Source organism: Aulonocara stuartgranti (genome assembly GCF_965226115.1).
Source record: "Aulonocara stuartgranti genome assembly, chromosome: 3".
NCBI classification, from domain to species: Eukaryota; Metazoa; Chordata; class Actinopteri; order Cichliformes; family Cichlidae; genus Aulonocara; species Aulonocara stuartgranti.
In genome coordinates this window covers 56,878,666-56,896,227 of record NC_138941.1, presented here as the reverse complement: position 1 = coordinate 56,896,227, position 17,562 = coordinate 56,878,666, and the positions used below count along the sequence as shown (strand labels likewise).

Genomic DNA, 17,562 nt, shown 5'->3' with positions numbered 1-17,562 from the left:
ATTTGTGATTGGCATGACATTGACCAATCAGCTGAAAGGAAGAAAAAAAGGATCAAAAAACTTGAAACTTGTGTGTTGAGTTTCACACGTATTTTTGGGTTACGCCCACACAAATTCTTTTTACACATACAAATCCTGATTTACAAGTACAAAATATTTATGACCACAGATTGAGCCCATACGTATCCAACTGCGTATGGGCTCTATCTGTTTTCTTCTAAGGCTGTAATTATACCAACAATGCATTTCTAACATGCCGGAATAGTTAGAAGTTCAGCATTTACGACAGCAGGCAAAGGTCAGTCCTTGTACAGATGACTGATCACACAAAGCCTTGTGATGCCCCAGTGATAATGAAAAGATTCATTTGGTTCAGCTTATCTAAAAAAAAAAAACAAAAAAACTTTCAGATCTCACCTGTCTAGATGTTATCTTTTCTTCTATTGTGAAACTCTAAATATTTCATCACTGCATTTATTTCTCACAGTGCAAGTCCAAAGAGTCGCGCTGACAGATTTCTTTCTTACTCACAGCAGCTTTTTCTTTATCATGAAAGGAAAAACATTAAATATCTAAAATGCAATGGGAAATGAGTGTGATCTAGTATGTTTGTGCTACTGTAGATATAAGGAGACATGTTCATATGATTTATTTTCAAGTTGTTTGCAGTGTTTTGCTTTGTGATCACCATTTTATTTGAGCGTTTTCAAATTTGAATGTCACATTTCAGTCAATCATTATGATCTCCTGTAGAGATCATAATGCTCTATAATAATTGTTGCATTCTTATTTCTGAAATGAAAAACCTTCTGTGTCCATAGGCAGTTCCTCTACAAGCTCCTCCATTGCACATTTTGATTGTGGTGTTCCTCAAGGCTCTGTCTCTGGCCACGCGATATATGGACACAGCAATGACACCGAACTTGACATTCATAAACAGGCATGGCAGAGGAGGGAGACAAATAACAGGAGACAAGACTAACTTCACAGGGACACACAAATCACAAGAAACTAGACCCAAAAGGACGGGGAAAATTTAACCAAATACTTTTTTTTTTTTTGTGTGTGTGTGTGTCCCGTTTGGATCTTCAGCCATCAGAATTGTTGTCTTAAGGCCAAGAGAGATGCCAAGCGGATTTATTTTACCAACTGGATCATCATGGCCTTGCCATATTGGTCCATTTGATTGGCCTTTATTATAATTATGAATTTATTTTATTTTCAGTTGCTACAAACGGGACAGACATGACTGGGGGATAGGACAGGGAGAAAGAATGAAAGAAAGAGAGGGAGAGAAAGAAAACCAAAGGGGAGAAGAGAAGGGGGGGAAGAAAGGAAAACAAAAAAAACCACACCTGGATCACCTGTATGGAGAAAAAACAACAGAAGAGAAACCAAACAGCAAAGAGCAACATAATAAAAAAAACAAAAACAGCACCATCACAATAAACTAGCTAGCAGTAGATAACAGTAGATACTAAATAATAAACGATATTGTGCAGCACACAAGATAGACAGCGCACAATGTGCTTTGAGGCAGCAGCCAAGAAAGCTGTAGTCCGCGTCTGTGAACACCCGTGTGTACACCTGTGTGCATACCTGTGTGGATCAGCATGCTTGCATTCCAAAGGTTTCTCCATGTAACGATCTGCTAGGGAGTGTGGGGGGGCCATAGCCCCGTCCACCAGGGTATGAAGCAGGTAAGGAGGAGATCCAGGCCCCAGATATCCAGAGGCCCAAGAGTACAAGGACCTGAGGAGGACCACCAAAGGGGGGGAACCGTGCCACCCTCCTGGGAAGAGCTGAGTAGAGCCCCAAAGGAGAGGTCACCCCGCAGCTACGGAGCAGAGGCCAGAGGGGGTGGCGTGCCCGCGGGCTCTGCCGGCAGCCAGCTGTCCCAGAGAGGACCGAGCTTCAGGCCCAGAGGCCTGAGGGCATCCCACCCCCTGGAAGGAGCCCAGCCGGGCCACAGGCGCCCGGCCCCGCCAATCGGCCACCAGGAGTGAGCCAGTACATACATAATTTAACCACATACTAACAAAATCCTGAATGACAACATATGCAAAACATGGAACTGAAATCTAAGGATAACAAACTAGAAGATTCCTCAACATTCACAAAACTCAAAACCCTGGGTCACAGACCCAGGTACCATGACATAAACACTAACAATAACTTAAAGGTTTCCTTCCTTTAGTTGTGATACTAAAATTTAGTTTCACCGAATCACTCATTGTCCCACCTGTATGTATGTCTCCCCCTTACTGGTGTTATATGACCTTTCAGAACACTAGAGCTGCAACAAAAACAGTATAAGAAAATACAGATAAATAAAGCATTATAAAACACAAAATTGCTTATGCTTTAATTAATTCCTCTGCAGTGCAAGCTGTAATCTGTGTTATCCATTATTTATGTAGTAAGACTTCTACTTGAGAAAAAGACAGAGAAAGCCGCTCAAAGACAAGATACAGCCAGACTCTGGCCTAATAGGGAGAGTCCCAGAGAGATATCGATAACAAAGATATGGACTGTTCTTCCTTCTGTGAAAACAACAAAAAGGTTTTGCGCTATATCTTGGGTTTGGTGGTTTTATTGTTCGTTAAGATCACATTACTATCATAACAAGACAAAATCATTGAATGTAGCAACAGAAAGTACAAGGCCTATTACAAGCACTGATTTCCAAATCAAGGCATTCACATTTTTGCTTTTGGGTAACTGAAAGTTTTCTTACAGCAAAACTTCTGAGCCAGAAGTTGTGTTCAGTGTATTAAAGAACACACAAAAAAGACGATGAAGAGATGCAAACGCCCTAAGCTGCAGAGCAATGAACAGCTACTCTAAAGAGAAACGGACTACAAAAAGATAAAATCAGAAAAAGAAAACTTTAAATCGAAAAAAGTTGGTACAATGTTGCTAAATTACATCACATGTTCGACAGAAAAATTTAACAAGCAAAAAAACAAACCAACAAAAAATCCACTAGGACTACAAAAAAACTTCAAAGTTACTCAAGCTCTTTGTGGTTGCTTCAAAGTAACAAACAGAAATAAGAGTGATATCTACAAAGCCGCTGGAAAAAATGACAAAGAAAGACAAAGACACTACAAAGACAAACTCTTAACAATAAAAAAAATGAAAATGTAACATGACTGAAGTAAACACACCTCCAACAAAGACTAACAACAATCATTTCATATACAACCCAACTGCAAAGAGATATGAACTGACCGAAAGTGACAAAATGACAGATTTGTGCAAATTTTAAGAAATGTCAAGAAATTTTAGCTGCTGAAGAAAATTCTTTGAAATCTCCACAAACATTTCTTCACGTTAATACAAAGAATAAATAAATAAAAAGCTTAAACACTTAATCTGGAGTCTTTAGGTGTTTCCTGGCACATGTTTGCCAGACTGAGTGTTGAGTAGAAGGACGCCTCAGAGTTCATATCTGTGGAGAGAGGACAGGTTCAGAAAATGTTCAAACTGAAAGCAGTGAAAGCATTTTTTCCCTTTTAATTAATTTAATACTGAAAGGTTGGCGTCAGTCTCATCTCTCAAAGGTGTTAAAAGTGATGACACGGATGTGGTGGGGGATTTCTGCTTCTCTGTGTGAAGTCTTTTACATGGAGGCGGCAATGATCTCTGCTTCTAGACAACAATGCAGTGTTTGTTTGTGTCTAAAGCATCTGTGTGATGCTTTCATCTCAATATGGACCAAAAGGAAGAAGGAGGCAACCTTATTAAACTTCACCGTATGATTCACCAGTAAGTTCTGTTCTCTGACCATTCAGTCAGTTTGTTCCAAAGTCCTGTACCACAGCCAGTTTCAGCAGTCCCTGCTCGACCATCAAGCTGAGTATGGAGATGTAATATGTCACAAGAATGATCAGTGGGAGACCTGCACTACGGGGATTTGGGGTTTTTTGTCCTCTGAGGAAGAAAATTGGGCAGTTTGTGGCTGAAATGGGACAAGCATTGCACAAAAGGAAGGATGTGGTGGTAAACCAGCTCTATGTGCACATCAGAGCCTTCGAAACTAAGCTGCAGCTTTTCCAGCACTGCGTGAGGTGCTAGAAAGTTTTCCACAGGACATCATCACTGCACAAGTGACGTGGAATGTGACAGCTATGGGACGGTGTATTGTGGAGTTTATTGAACAGTTTCAGGATATTACATCTATTGAAAAACATCTATTTTTTCTTCTTCCCCCTACTCCATCGACCCTGATAATGCTCCGTATCAACTGCAGCTGGAGCTCATTGAATTGCAGTGTGACAATGAGTGTAACAGCCAGCACCAATAACTCTAAATGGTTGAACTTTTACCGGCAGCTGGATGAAGGCAGTTTCCCAGTAATGTGAATATTTACAATGTGAGTTGATCTGAAAACGTCAATGTCAACAGACTGCATGCCACCGATTAGCATAGACATTTTAGACAACACAGTAGTCCTCGTGTCTGACAAAAAGGCACAGATGGAGCAGAAAGTATAGCATATAAGGCTGATGTCCAGAGAGGTGCAGAAGAAGAAACATGAGCTGATATCAGGCATCAGATGTTGCTAATATTCAGTTTCTGTGACCCACAATAAGAAGGGTTTACTGCCAGGCTATGGCAGCCTTTGTCTCTGAGCCAGAGAGACCGAGGTCTATGGCGCCATGTGAAACTAATTTTAAATTCTTACCATTTGATAAGAAACTGTGAAAACTTATAATTGGAGCAAATTCATTTTCTCTCATGAAAAGAAAGAACAACATCCTTGATTGTCGTGTTGTTTGTGTCACAATGACATCACTGGGTTTTCAGCTATAAAGACCCGTTGTGGATTAGGTGCTACTTAGTTGTAATGGAAAACCACTGAAACTGAGTAGATTCAAGCCCCGTCCAGTCGAGTAGGAAAAGGGCTACATGTGCCTTACACATCTCAACCGCTGCTCTCAAAGACCATATGTGTATTAAAATCCAGGGCTCAGGTTTTTCTCATTAATATCAGGATGTTACCTGTTTCTGCAGCTAAAAATATCTGCAGTGATAGATTTTTCTAAAGGTACAATTTACCACTGATAACAATTTAAAGTCAAAATATGGTGTTTAGATTTTTGTATTGAACATAAGAATAGGATTGTAAGTGTAACTGTTGGTGCTGTGAACCTGTAGAAAATGATCCAGAAATCTTGTGTTTCACATGTTTTGAACTTTATCATTAACAGTTTTATTTTTTTATTGCTCAAACACGTCTGATCACCGAAGCAACAATTCTTGTGCTACTGAAAATAAAATGTTAAAACATAAAGTTTATGGCTCGAAAAAGGCGAGGAGGATGTTGTGTTAGGCTTTGCGTGATTTTACCTTAGAGAGCTTAGTTGTGTTTGTCTGCAGTGGGCGTGTCTGGTTAGGTAATGTGGAGCAGTAAATGCCTAATGTATGTTTTGCAGGGCCTGTCATGTAACATTGTCCCACCCTTTAGTTTCAGATCTGTTGCTGAGCTCATTTGAGTTTGTTTTTTTTTCCCTTCATGTTTGATGACAACACCATGTCAGTGGTTTAAGTTGGTTACTGGGTTTGTCCTGGTCACCATGGTAGCACAGACAGGAGTGTGCTCATTGTGGAAAAATAATATATTTTTAAGTTGTCACATGTTAACTGAGCGTGGACAGTGTGTGTTCTCACTGTTTTATACATTTCAAGTAATGCAGAATGATGACACTGAATGAGCAGTAACATTAGGATTCAGTTTGTGAAGATGCAGCTATTTTATTCTGTTCAGACACAAAGTGAAAATCCCTGAAAATGTCACAGTAAACTTGATATTTGACCTGCAATAAAACAGGACAGGCAAAATATTTTTACTAAAGACTGTTAATTACATTTTTTATTCATGCAAACCTTTGCTGGCAGCAGGACAGTGTCTCTAAGATTTGCTGACGGTAACTATTTTTATGAAATGTGTCTTTTCTTGACAATAACAGAAGAGAAACACAACAGACAGCATCAGGCTTTGGATATGAAGGATTGTAGGCCATTTATTTTCATTTATGAGATTGTGAACAACAAGGGAAACACCATGTTTGTTTGTTTTTTTATAAATATACTTACATATTTTCCATATATTGTCTAACTATTGTGTTTTTGGTTCCCACGCTCAGTCTGCATGCTTTTTTTTTTTAACCCACAGGATGTTAGTTCTTCAACAGCATAAACAAAAGCCTGAAGTGTTACATAACATTTGTAGCTGCCTATAAAACAGCACCTCTCCAGTCTGTGTTTACGTCATAGTAAAAGAAAAGGCAGCCGACTCCTTCAGTATAAAAGCTCTGTGCAGAAACTCTGAGCATGTCAGTTTCATCACAATAAATACAACTGGGCATCTCTGAGTGAAACAGCAGGAGCTGACTGAAAGTTAAACTAGAGGGTGGAGTCTGGAGCACGTACTAAAGCATTATGTTTGTAACTATGGTGACAGTTAACCAGTAACAGTGCAGAGGTCTTCTGTTTCTAGGCAGATAACAACAACATGCACATGACTTCACACAGTCTTCAGTACATAGTGGAGGAAATGACAGAGTGAGTTTACAGTGTTTATGCTGTGAGAACTAAAGTTTAGTGCAGCTTGTCCTTTAGTTTAAAATCTCATGTGAACGCTGGTGATTGTTTTTATTCTCATTATTTACAGTTTTATATCACAGAGGCCTTTAAATTCAGTCAGACACAGAAGCCTGCAATAAAAAAGAGAACTGTGAGTATGTGAGTGAGTTTTTATGTTCTTACCTCTGAACGTACGAGGTTTCACTTCCTGTGTGGCGGTAATGTCAGTGTACGAGACAGCAGGGTTCACTTTATCTGCAATACAGAACAGTTCACGTGTTACACAACAGCTGGACTCAGATCCACATAAGTGCGTTTTAGTAATAATGTGGAAGAAAACGTAGAACTGCTGTTGGAAACAAAGCAAACAATGAATTTGAGAATCTGAGTCACATTTTTGGAGAATGAACATGCGAAGAAAACAAAGCAGTGACGTGAGAACAGCAACAGATCTCCGTCAACACCAACCAACACCCATCATTAAAGTGTTACCTGTGTTTGTTTGTAGGGTTTACCCTGCACAGTGAAGCAAGAGGGAATCCCTCTGCTGACATCAGATGTGTTACGTAAACCATGATTATGAAACTGTGTCACATGGGATGACTAACATTCCCAGTGACAGATCCACTGGGAGTGATCACCTGACCTCAGTGTGTTTATGACCAGTTTTTGCAGAACTGTTTTGCATGGGCTTTGGCTTACAACATAAAGCACCTTGATATAGATGAATAGATAGATCTACATCTCAAGGTGCTTTATATTGTAAGGTAAAGACGACAAACAAGAAGGGATGACCTCTCACCTTTATCATTAACACACTGAGACGGTATCATTACCACTCCCAGTGACACATCCACAGTTATCACCTGACCTCAATGATTTTATGACCAACTTATTCATTGCTAACATGTTTAGGAGCCATTCATGATTAAAATACGTGTTACAGTGTAGTTATAGTTACTTGTGTTATTGTTCTGTTTCCTCACAGTTTCCAGCTGTGTTCACTTTATCTGCAAATTTTCATGGGTTCCCACAACAGTCGGATTCAAACATGTAAATCCAGAAAACTGTTCCAGTAATAAAGTAAACACACTGCTGAAAATAAGTGAACAGGATTATTTTGACACTTAAGGTTTAAAAAATATATATATATGAAGGTAGCGAGGAAAAAATCGACTGGAAGAGAGCACAGATCTAAGACCAGAGGAATGAACTCTGTCGTTGTTCATTCAGCGTTTACAGGATTACAGGATTTACAGGATTCTTTTGACACTTACGGTTAAAAAAAAATCACTGTGGCAGGGAAAGATTAGACTGGGAGAGAGCACAGATCTACTAAGACCAGTGGAACGAGCTGTCGCTGTTTGTTCAGTGTTTACTTTGTTTGGTGAACAAGGAAGGAGTTCCCTCTTCATTCCTAGTTCATTCCTTTTGGTGACGAAAAGGAATGAACGATAAATAACAGAGTCATAAAGAACTCCTATTGTTTCAGAAACTATGGCACAATAGTGTCTCCCAGTGAAGAATGCAGATAGTTAATGCGTAACACAGTTTGTTCATGACTTTTGAACTAGACTCTCCAGCAATAAACCTGCTGTGTTATATTTAGGCTCAGATAATATTTAAAGGTGCTGCTTGAATGTGCCAAAGTGTGATTCTGAATCTTCTCTGCTGAGCTATAAAAAAGAGACGTTGCAGGATCAAGCAGCACAGAACAGATGAGTAGGCCACAGGAAAAGCACAGAGAATCTTTTTTTTTTTTCAAAATAAAACAATCTGCAGAGAGTAAATGTTCCACCTCTGAAACCATTCAGGTGATTTACAACTGTACAAAGAACAACATGAAACTAATGACAGTGTTTGGTCTACAATAGTAACTTTATTTATAGATCCTTTTTCGGTTTTTCCGAACATAATTTCTTCTTTTTTCATGTAAACCTTTTCACTTACACCATTTAAGAGATACAAGTATTATTTACAGATATCACCTGACATTAGTTAGATATTTTTATTAGTATTCTATGTTTCTGTAGGTTTATTCCACTTTTTGTTCAGTTTACTTTATTAGTGTTGGTTTTGTATTAACTGGTTAAAACTAAGTGGCAGTGTAAATATTGTGTGGCTACGTTAATTTTAGAATTGTTGCACACAATATCGCAATGATGCACAACCACAATAATAATAGCTTTGGCGTGCCTGTAGGTCATGAATGCGTAGCTAGAGTCAGACTTTTGTTTGCTACTTCCTCATAAAGGCCATAACTATGCTTAAAATGCAGTTTTATGATGCATGAGTTAACCTTTTCAACAGTTCAGTATTGCAGGCACACAAATGCAGTCAAATATCATTGATGAAAGAAACAAAGCTTTAAGAGTTACAATGAATAGAGAAGTGAGCAGTGAATGCATCATCACTTCAACCACAAATGCATAATGCAGAGAAACTCACTGTTAACAAGTCGTTCAATGTAACATCACCAAATTCATTAAAGAAGCTTTTGAATAAAGTGAAACTGCATATGTGTGTGTCCACACTGATGTAGACAGTAGATGTTCCACAGAGAACCTGACCAGCCTTGACTTCCTGATGGATATCTTATTGATTTCATGTGTTGCACAGCATTAGTGGTTTCTCATTAACTACTTTTTATCAGGTGACAAAGGTGACCTGATAATGATTTGAAAGCTACTTTTGAGACATTTGGTTAGTCTGATCTCCTGCACAATGGGGAAATCTGGGCTGAGATTAGAGGATCTATCACAGTAGTTCATCTAGAGAACGGTGGCCACAATCTATCCATTTCCTTCCACTTATCCCTGTTAGGGTTGCGGGGCAGAGTACACCCTCGACAGAGCTAACACAACCAGATTGGTATTTACATGGGCAGTTCACAATTAACTGGCAATTGAGAATTGCCATTTAACCTAACTGCATGTCTTTGGACTGCGTGAGGAAGCTGGCGTACTCAGAAAGGCCCTGGCCAGCTGGTGGACTCGAACTCGGGACCTTCTTGCTGTGAGGCAGCAGTGCAAATCACTATGCCAGCATTTATTCATTTTCAGTTAAATTAAGGTTTATTTTTATAGCATCAAAAACAAACAACAGGCACATAAAGGCACTTCATGTCGTAAGGTAAAGACAAGTCTACACTATTCAACAGTTAAATGAGTCCCACTATCAGTAAACACTTGCAACTGTGGCAAGAAAAAAAACTCCCTTTCAACAGGAAGAAAACGCCAACAGAACAAGGCTGAAGGAGGAGTGACCATGTGCTGCGATCCCAACTCTTATCACCACCAGTTTGTGTCCATTTGGAAAATGAATTGCTCACCCCTGCGTCCTCTGTTCCAGATTTTGTTCACAGTATCCGTCATGGCTCTATCTTTGTCCTGCTGTTTTCTACAGAAATGCTATCTCGAGCAGATCGTTTAGTATTAGCCACCACACTTATGCAGATGACGAATCGTTAAATGTCTCTCTACAGTCAAACAATCCAAACAGTCACAGGAATGTTTGGAGAAATCAAAGGCTGACTGCTCTAAAAGTGTCAGGGTTACAGGATTAAGAAGGTTTGATTGAAATGACCTGGATGTATCTGTAGTGTTGCCTTTATGAAATGAACAGAGTAGGAGGAGGTAGGACCGGACTCTCGTGTGAGTGCAGCAGATTTTAGGTTTATTCTTGGGGGATGTTTTTTTTTTAACCGAGACCAAGAGAAAGGAATTCTACACACGGTGAAAGTGACATTGTAGCAACAGGATGTAAAATGTCATTTCTTTTTTTTATTTACATCAAAACATGCTGACCTTTGTGGCTCCTCCAGAGGCAGAGCAGCATCAGCAAAATCAGCATGAGGCAGACACCCACCACAGGAAGAATCACTCGGGGGGAAGAATCAGACGACGAGTCAGGACTCCCTGCTTCAAAACAAAAATACCACACATTGGCCTAAATGCAGACCCACAGGCCTTTGTATAAACGTCCAGCAGGGTTTTTTGTGCTAAACTTGGCTGAAAGCACACAGGATCTACCCTTCAGGTAGGACATCAAACAAGTGCATTTCTCATGATGTTGTAACAGTCCTTTAAAGTAAACAGTTTCTATAGAAAAACACTCAAGTGGTTGGTGGTTGATACAAATCCATCATTTGAACTCAGTCAGCAGTTTTCCTCTCATTATTAAACAAGTCCTAAAGATTGCTAACTAACAATTTTTTATAAAGACAAACATAAAAAGGGGATTCGGGTCTTTAAAACTTGTGCATATTTTGGAACTGAATGAACAGTTGAAGAAGCAAAAGTCCTTCCTTTACACTTTTTAACCAAACTAAACTAATGTTGTGTGGGTAAGGTGTCTGGATGTACTTATGCTCAGATTTGATCAATACTTACTGGGTAAAATTGGAAAAATAACCATATTTTGGTGGTTGCACAAAAATGCATAATAGCATCCCTCCCAGGTAACACCCTCCCACTTTAAAATGAATTACAATAGAAAGATTAGAAGCACAAAAGTAGAACTTTGTCATGTAAAACAACCATATCTGGATTCTAGTATGAATCCATCATGCTCACAGTAAGATGTTATAACTCTTTATGTTTTCTGCTCACCTGCAGAAATAACCACCAGCGAGCTGTCTGGTGATTGTCCAACTCCAGTGATGTTACACTTGTAGAGGCCTTCATCTGATTTGGAAACCCTGTGGATGGTCATGTTTCCTGTAGAGCTGTTCTCAATGAGATCATCATTTTTATAGAAAGTAGAAGTGAAATTGGAGGATGACCCTGCATTGTATCTACAGTGCAGAATTACAGTGTCTCCCTCCGTCACAGGATGGACAGGACCTTCCAGGATCACAGAACCAGCTGAAACATAAAACTTTTAGTTCAGACTCCCCTTGCAGCATCGAGTTATGTTTCTGATGCAATTCTATTTAAAAGCTTTTCTTTTGTTTAGTGTCATTTTAAAATTTTGCTTTGTTTTTAGCCGAGACTGAAGTGGTTATCTGCTTGCTGGCAGGATGTTTGCTGGCAGATAACAGGACTTTCATTCGAACAAATAACTGGAGTCAGTTGAAGCCTGTGTAGAATAGTTCATGAGTTAAATCAAATTTGTATGATTACAGTGTGATATGATCAAACTTCAGATGGTGAATGTTGCGGGTTTTTTAGTGAATTAAACCATCCTGTTTACTTTTTGCAGACCAACACTGCTTACTTGGCATAAAAAGAGCTGCTTCTTCATGATATGTTCATGTTATCTGTAAACGTGTAGAAGCTTTTCAGGTACTTTGAGTCACTACTGGCTGCAACTCATGATTTGTTGATCAAAGCTCACCTGCCACAGTGATGTTGACAGCATTGGAGCACTGTCCTGCTGCAGACTCACACCAGTAAACTCCAGTGTCTGCTGGATAAAGATCACTGATGTCGCAGTGAGATTCACCTATTCCATTTGAGGATGAGGGACATGTTGTGTTTGTGTTAAAGGACGTGCTCCTCTTAACTCTCCACTCTGAAGAGTTTTCCTGCCCCCCACAGCTTATGGAGACGGACTCATACTGGAAGAACTGGGATCTGTTAGGAATGATTCTGAGTGAAGCTGCAAAACAAAAAGAGAAATGATGGCAAACGTAAGTTTATGTTGTTAATGCGCTTGAAGAAAGGAGCGACCGTGAAAGCTGGGCGATGCATAGACGCCTGCTTTAGATGCTGTTTCACTACGGATGTTATTTGGATTAAAATGTGTCTGTTTAGCATGTGGCTGTAATGAAACCCCGGCCTAAGGCAGAATGGCTACCTGTTTACAATGTGATGCGGTTAGCGGCTGCAGCGAGCTACAGTAGCAAACGTAGACTGGATGCAATCGAAGCTTCATGTGCCACCCACGATCTCAGATAGAGGAGCAACACATCACACTAAATGCCGTTAGTGGGAACACACAATAGCAAAGACAGACTGCCCTTAACCTTTAACAATGAAATTCTGACTTTTGATTTTTATTAGTTGTGAGTTTTTTACATTTTGTCCCAAAAGAAACAACAACAACAAATGAAATTAAATATGGGAAAAAAAATAGATAACAGAAATTTTGAAAAAAGGAAATTAAACTTGACCAAAACAAAGAAACCAACAATGATATTATGCGCTTAAAAAATAATTTTAAAATTTAGAAAAATACACATGAAATGTTTTTAAACTTAAGCTTTTTTGGACAAATTTGCCATGGCAACAAGCCTAAACAGGCTTTGACGTGCAGGTTTACTGAGATTATTCGCGTGCATGACTGTGACTCGCCTGCATTCAAAAATCACAGTTTTGTATTATAATTGTTTTTCTGAACTTTAAAATTTTTGACCCTGACAAATACTTACCCACACAACCTTTGAAATAATAATACTTAATGTGATCAAATCTAACCTGAGACAAGCAATCAGCTCCGAAACTAAAATGAGCAGTCAAGAAAAACCTAAACACACAAATTAAAATACACTTTGTAATTCTGGCAATTACTTAGTAGTTACATGCAGTAAGTTACTGAGCCGTTACTAAACAATACAACAATCATTTGCTGTTACTTATAGCAACCTTGTAATTACATGGCAGCTTCAAGACAACAATGAGTGCATCTTTAATTGATAAATTCTGGTTGTAACAATAAGATAACTGAAAATCTATGATATATAGAGTAACATTTATGAGCCATTGAAAAATATAATGTATAATATAACATGTAATATACATAACATAAAACATATATAACACATACATATAGATTCTGCTCATAAAGAAGAAGACAGTTAGTGCTTTTGCACTAAATGAGAGCACTCCAACACACTTTTACTCACCAATAACAGCACACAGTGTTGCTATCTCCATGCTGCTGGCGCACTGACAGACAGGCTGATAAACCTGGGGGGTGCCGCATGCTTTCTACTTTTTGTTAGCGTCACAGTGACCACAGCTTCCTGCCGTAATCATCTCCTGTTCTAAATGTGTTAAAAACTTGTTTGTGCAGGATGTGTCTTTTTCTGACACCTCAAATGTCAAAGTGTGTGTAAATATGTGAACGTGGTCCTGTTTTGCTTTGTTGTGTGTTTGTTCTGTCCTGCCTTTACTCTTTGAACATGGTTTGAATAAATATGTGCCAAACGCATCTGGTCACGTGATAACCAAGAGCTCATCCAAATGTGATCTGTGAAGAAAACTGAAGGGAAGTGATTTTTGAAATTTTCTTTAATGGATAAAAATCAACTGGACCATAAATGTTTTTTTATTTTTGTTTGTTTTTTGTTGGATAATTGTTCATTTTTGATTGAATTTAGTGTCAAGAGCCATTTCAGATGGAAACCCACACAGATGTGCAAGGATTAAACACACACAGCAACAGATCATAGAAAGTGAACAGTGGGACATATCTAATATATATAAACACCAAGGACTAATTAGGGAATGACTGGAGGTGAATGAGACACAAGTTAGAATAATTACACACAGATCAAAATCAGGAGCAGAAGATCATAAGGAACGAGGAAAAACTAACGTAAGACATGAAAGAAGACTAACCTCTTAAGTGGAACAGGAAATAAACATCTAACACTGGAGAAGACATGATGCCTCATGGTCAAAGTACTTAGTCACAGAGGGAACTAAAAACACTAGAAGAAACAGTGAATTCAAACAGGATAAAACAAAAAACAAACCGGAATTCAAAAGTTTAAACATGTAAAAGTTCAGAGGCCCTGACTGCTGATGCTTCAAAAAGCAGCGGGATGTCGGGGCGGAGCAGAGAAGCAGGCTCTGTGCTTATCTCGTGCTAAGGCTGCACAGCAACAGATGCTGAGTCGGCACCAAAGGGCTCGGGAACAGCAGGCCTCCACACGTTCAGAGCCAGGCTAAGATGGTGGAGAGGTTGTGGCATGCCGGCAGTGGGCAAGGAGAGATGACGGCCTATGTCATGAACTGGGGAGATGGGCTAAAAGGAGGCTGACTCAGAGTCAGGAAGTGAAGATGCCGGCTCTTCTTCTCTTTCTTCTTTTTGGTTATCCCTGCCATCGTCCTCTGTCACACTGTGTGTCCTTCTTCACAGCATCCATGAATCTTCTCTATCCACTATCACTCCTCTGCACCCAAACTCCATTTAAAACTAATCAGGAACAAGAATTAAAATAATAAACCTGAAACTAAAGTTCAATGTTACACAAATTTGCGACAGAGAATCGGAAAAGCCTGAAACTCAAATGCAACACAAAAACCCTCAAACCACGATGCAAATATGTGAAAATGAGTCTTTGTCTCCTGATCGTAGACTGCGGGCTGTAATCAGTGATCGATGCACTGTGTCAGGTTCAGACTGATGTTGTCTCTTTCAAGAGTGCAGCTGCACATTTTTATCACTTCATCACAGGAGCTGTGCCATTATTTGCTAACTCAGCACTGCTTCAGAGCTGCTTGCACATCAAAACTATCAGGATGTCACAGTTGCCAGCATGGCTGCAGTTCACCAAAGGTGCTGGTATTCTGCTGAAAGCACTTTCAGTAGAACAGCTCACCTCACCTGGCAGCTCACCTTCATAGACATGTCTGATGTTTGATACTCCTGTAAAATACATTGATCTCAGGCTCTTTGCAGTTTTATTAGCCAGCTGTGTGTCTCCACAGCTTGTTGGTGATAGGTTTGTAGCTTGAACCTATTCGCTGGAACGTTAAGGACAATTTAATTACACAGCAAGCAAGACACGAAGTAGGCAAAGTTCTTCATGTTTCTCGTGCACGGGAGAGAACCGGACAAACGCCGTTCCTTCGCTTGACCCCAGTTGCTCTCTCCGTTCTCCCGTAACACTGCTCTTTTATTGAGGTTACATGAATATGCATAGGTTCATTAACATATGACGTCTACATACACACAAAGAGTACCGTGTGTGTGTGTGTGTGTGTGTGTGTGTGTGTGTGTGTGTGTGTGTGTGTGGGGGGTCAGAGTGTGACCCCATAAATGACTTCCCTAAACCTGCTGGTCTGGAAGTCCAACAGTTCATCTAAACAAAAGGCACTTAGCCTAAAACAGATATAGCCACGTTTATCCTACCATAAAACAATAAAACAAGGTACGACCTCTTCTCATGCTCCCAGGATGTAGGTGTGCATTCGTGGAATGCACACCAAGCCTTTGCAGCCTGTTAAAGATCACACATCCTATCACTACACAATCGATTATGCACCTCTAAGCATATATGGTTAAATATTTCTAAGCATAAATGACAATCAACAATACAAAACCTAACATTCCCCCCTTTTTGACCTTTATGCTTGAAAAGCTCCCAGTTATGATCATCTCATGTCTGACAGTTTCAATCCAGACATTTTTATACACAGCATGTGTCAAATCACCCTAAATTACTGTAAAAGTTACACAGTTTAACAAATGTATTAGCAGTTATCTCATTCCTCATTGATCTCATCCAATGGCAAACTGCATCCTACAAGCAAACAAAGAAATTGTTAATTTAATAGTGAAAATAAGAAAGTAACATTTTCAAAAACATCTCAGCTTGGTGGTGCTTCCTCCGGGTGTGCAAATCACATGTTTCTCTGCAGAGTGGTTTAAGCTCTGCAGGGCGTCATGAATGTCTCTTCCAGTTGTTTCCATCATTGTCCATAGGACCAGAGTCCAAATGTATGTAGAATAAACATTAAACATACCAGTTGGTTTTGTTGTTTGTCAACATGGGTCTCAGCTATCTCCAAAGCTGCAGACCTCTCAGCACTCTAGTTTTATGGCCTCTACCAACCCCCATCACCTCACTTCAGGCCTTCGTCTTGTGAGGGGGATACTTATGAATCCTCCGCTGTCCACGCTCTGCAGAAAAACCCCTCTGTGGAAAGGGTGCTGGGTCCAGTTATCTTACTGCTGTTATGATCCCAGCAGTCTTCAGAGTGTCATCGTATGCACAGTATAGTGGCACAGCATTAGGTGATGTTCATAGGAAACTGCTGTCATCACCACCATAGCTTCTGGTTCCTGTGCTTTCACAGAATCATGATGTCATCCTTAGACTCCCTCTGCGCTGTCGATGGAGCTTGGCACGCTCCCCTCATCCTTCAGGTGCCCGTCCGTTGTCCACAATCTCCTCTGTTGGCCTCTGGAAACCCCCCGTGGCACAGCTCTCATTCCAACGCAGTTTCATGGTCCTTGCTGTGGCTCCAAAGTCTGATCTCATGATGGGCCCCAACCAGCTTGACCTTTGACCTCAACCACTGCCTGGGCTGTCAGCTGTGCCTGGAATGGTTCTCACTTCTCACTGGGCCTCTGAAGATTTCTCGGGAGATTACTGCTGCACCTGTATTTCCTTGCTAGGAGGAAAAACTTCTATTTGGAGAGCATGTCAACAATCATCAAACCACATTCTTTAGTTCAGTGAACTTCACTTATAGGCCATCAAAGCCTCATCTGAACATGGATGCACCACTTGCATAGATTTAATACCCGTTGAATGAACTGTTAATCACACAAATCGCTGCAAAAATCATATAAAACAAAATTTAATATTAATTCCAAAATTTAATGTTAATTCATTGTTTCATATTAATCCTGGATCCCTCATCTTGACACATGGACACTCCCACGTGTCAACTCATCAAACCTGGATCCCTGTCATAAAGAAAAAGGGTCAGCTAGATCATGTCCCAGGCAACATCAGGGCATCTCCTCCCCTGGAGCAGCACCACCCTGGACCTATAATCCTGCAATAAAAATGTTAGTGTGTTTTGCATATTAAATTTGCTTAACACCTGGCTCTCCCAGGAGCCTGCATACACACCATCATGGCCTGGAAAGCAAAATCTGGAAGTGAAATCAAACTTCATACCTGTAAACAATTGTATCATAAGAGTAATAAGCATTCAGCACTAGCAAGACAAGTGTCATGTGCAGGTTTTCTCAAATCAGTAAACTACAACTATTTCCCTAATTTGC

General features: G+C 39.9%; 1 protein-coding gene across 2 annotated transcripts; it reads right to left on the bottom strand.

Annotated features, from left to right (window-relative positions):
• Positions 1 to 2,577: 2,577 nt before the first annotated feature.
• LOC309701849 (uncharacterized protein) lies at positions 2,578 to 13,616 on the bottom strand. 2 transcript variants are annotated; one of them, XM_082526147.1, is made up of 6 exons: positions 13,439 to 13,616; positions 11,929 to 12,192; positions 11,202 to 11,456; positions 10,398 to 10,511; positions 6,775 to 6,846; positions 2,578 to 3,454 (listed from the first exon to the last, which is right to left on the bottom strand). In XM_082526147.1, exons 1-6 carry the CDS (start codon positions 13,467 to 13,469, stop codon positions 3,366 to 3,368), a joined length of 825 nt encoding a protein of 274 aa, XP_082382273.1. In that variant the 5' UTR covers positions 13,470 to 13,616; the 3' UTR covers positions 2,578 to 3,365. The 2 variants fall into 2 exon arrangements, with proteins under 2 accessions (XP_082382273.1, XP_082382274.1); XM_082526148.1 differs by having other exon boundaries at positions 10,398 to 10,508.
• Between the last annotated feature and the right edge of the window lie 3,946 nt (positions 13,617 to 17,562).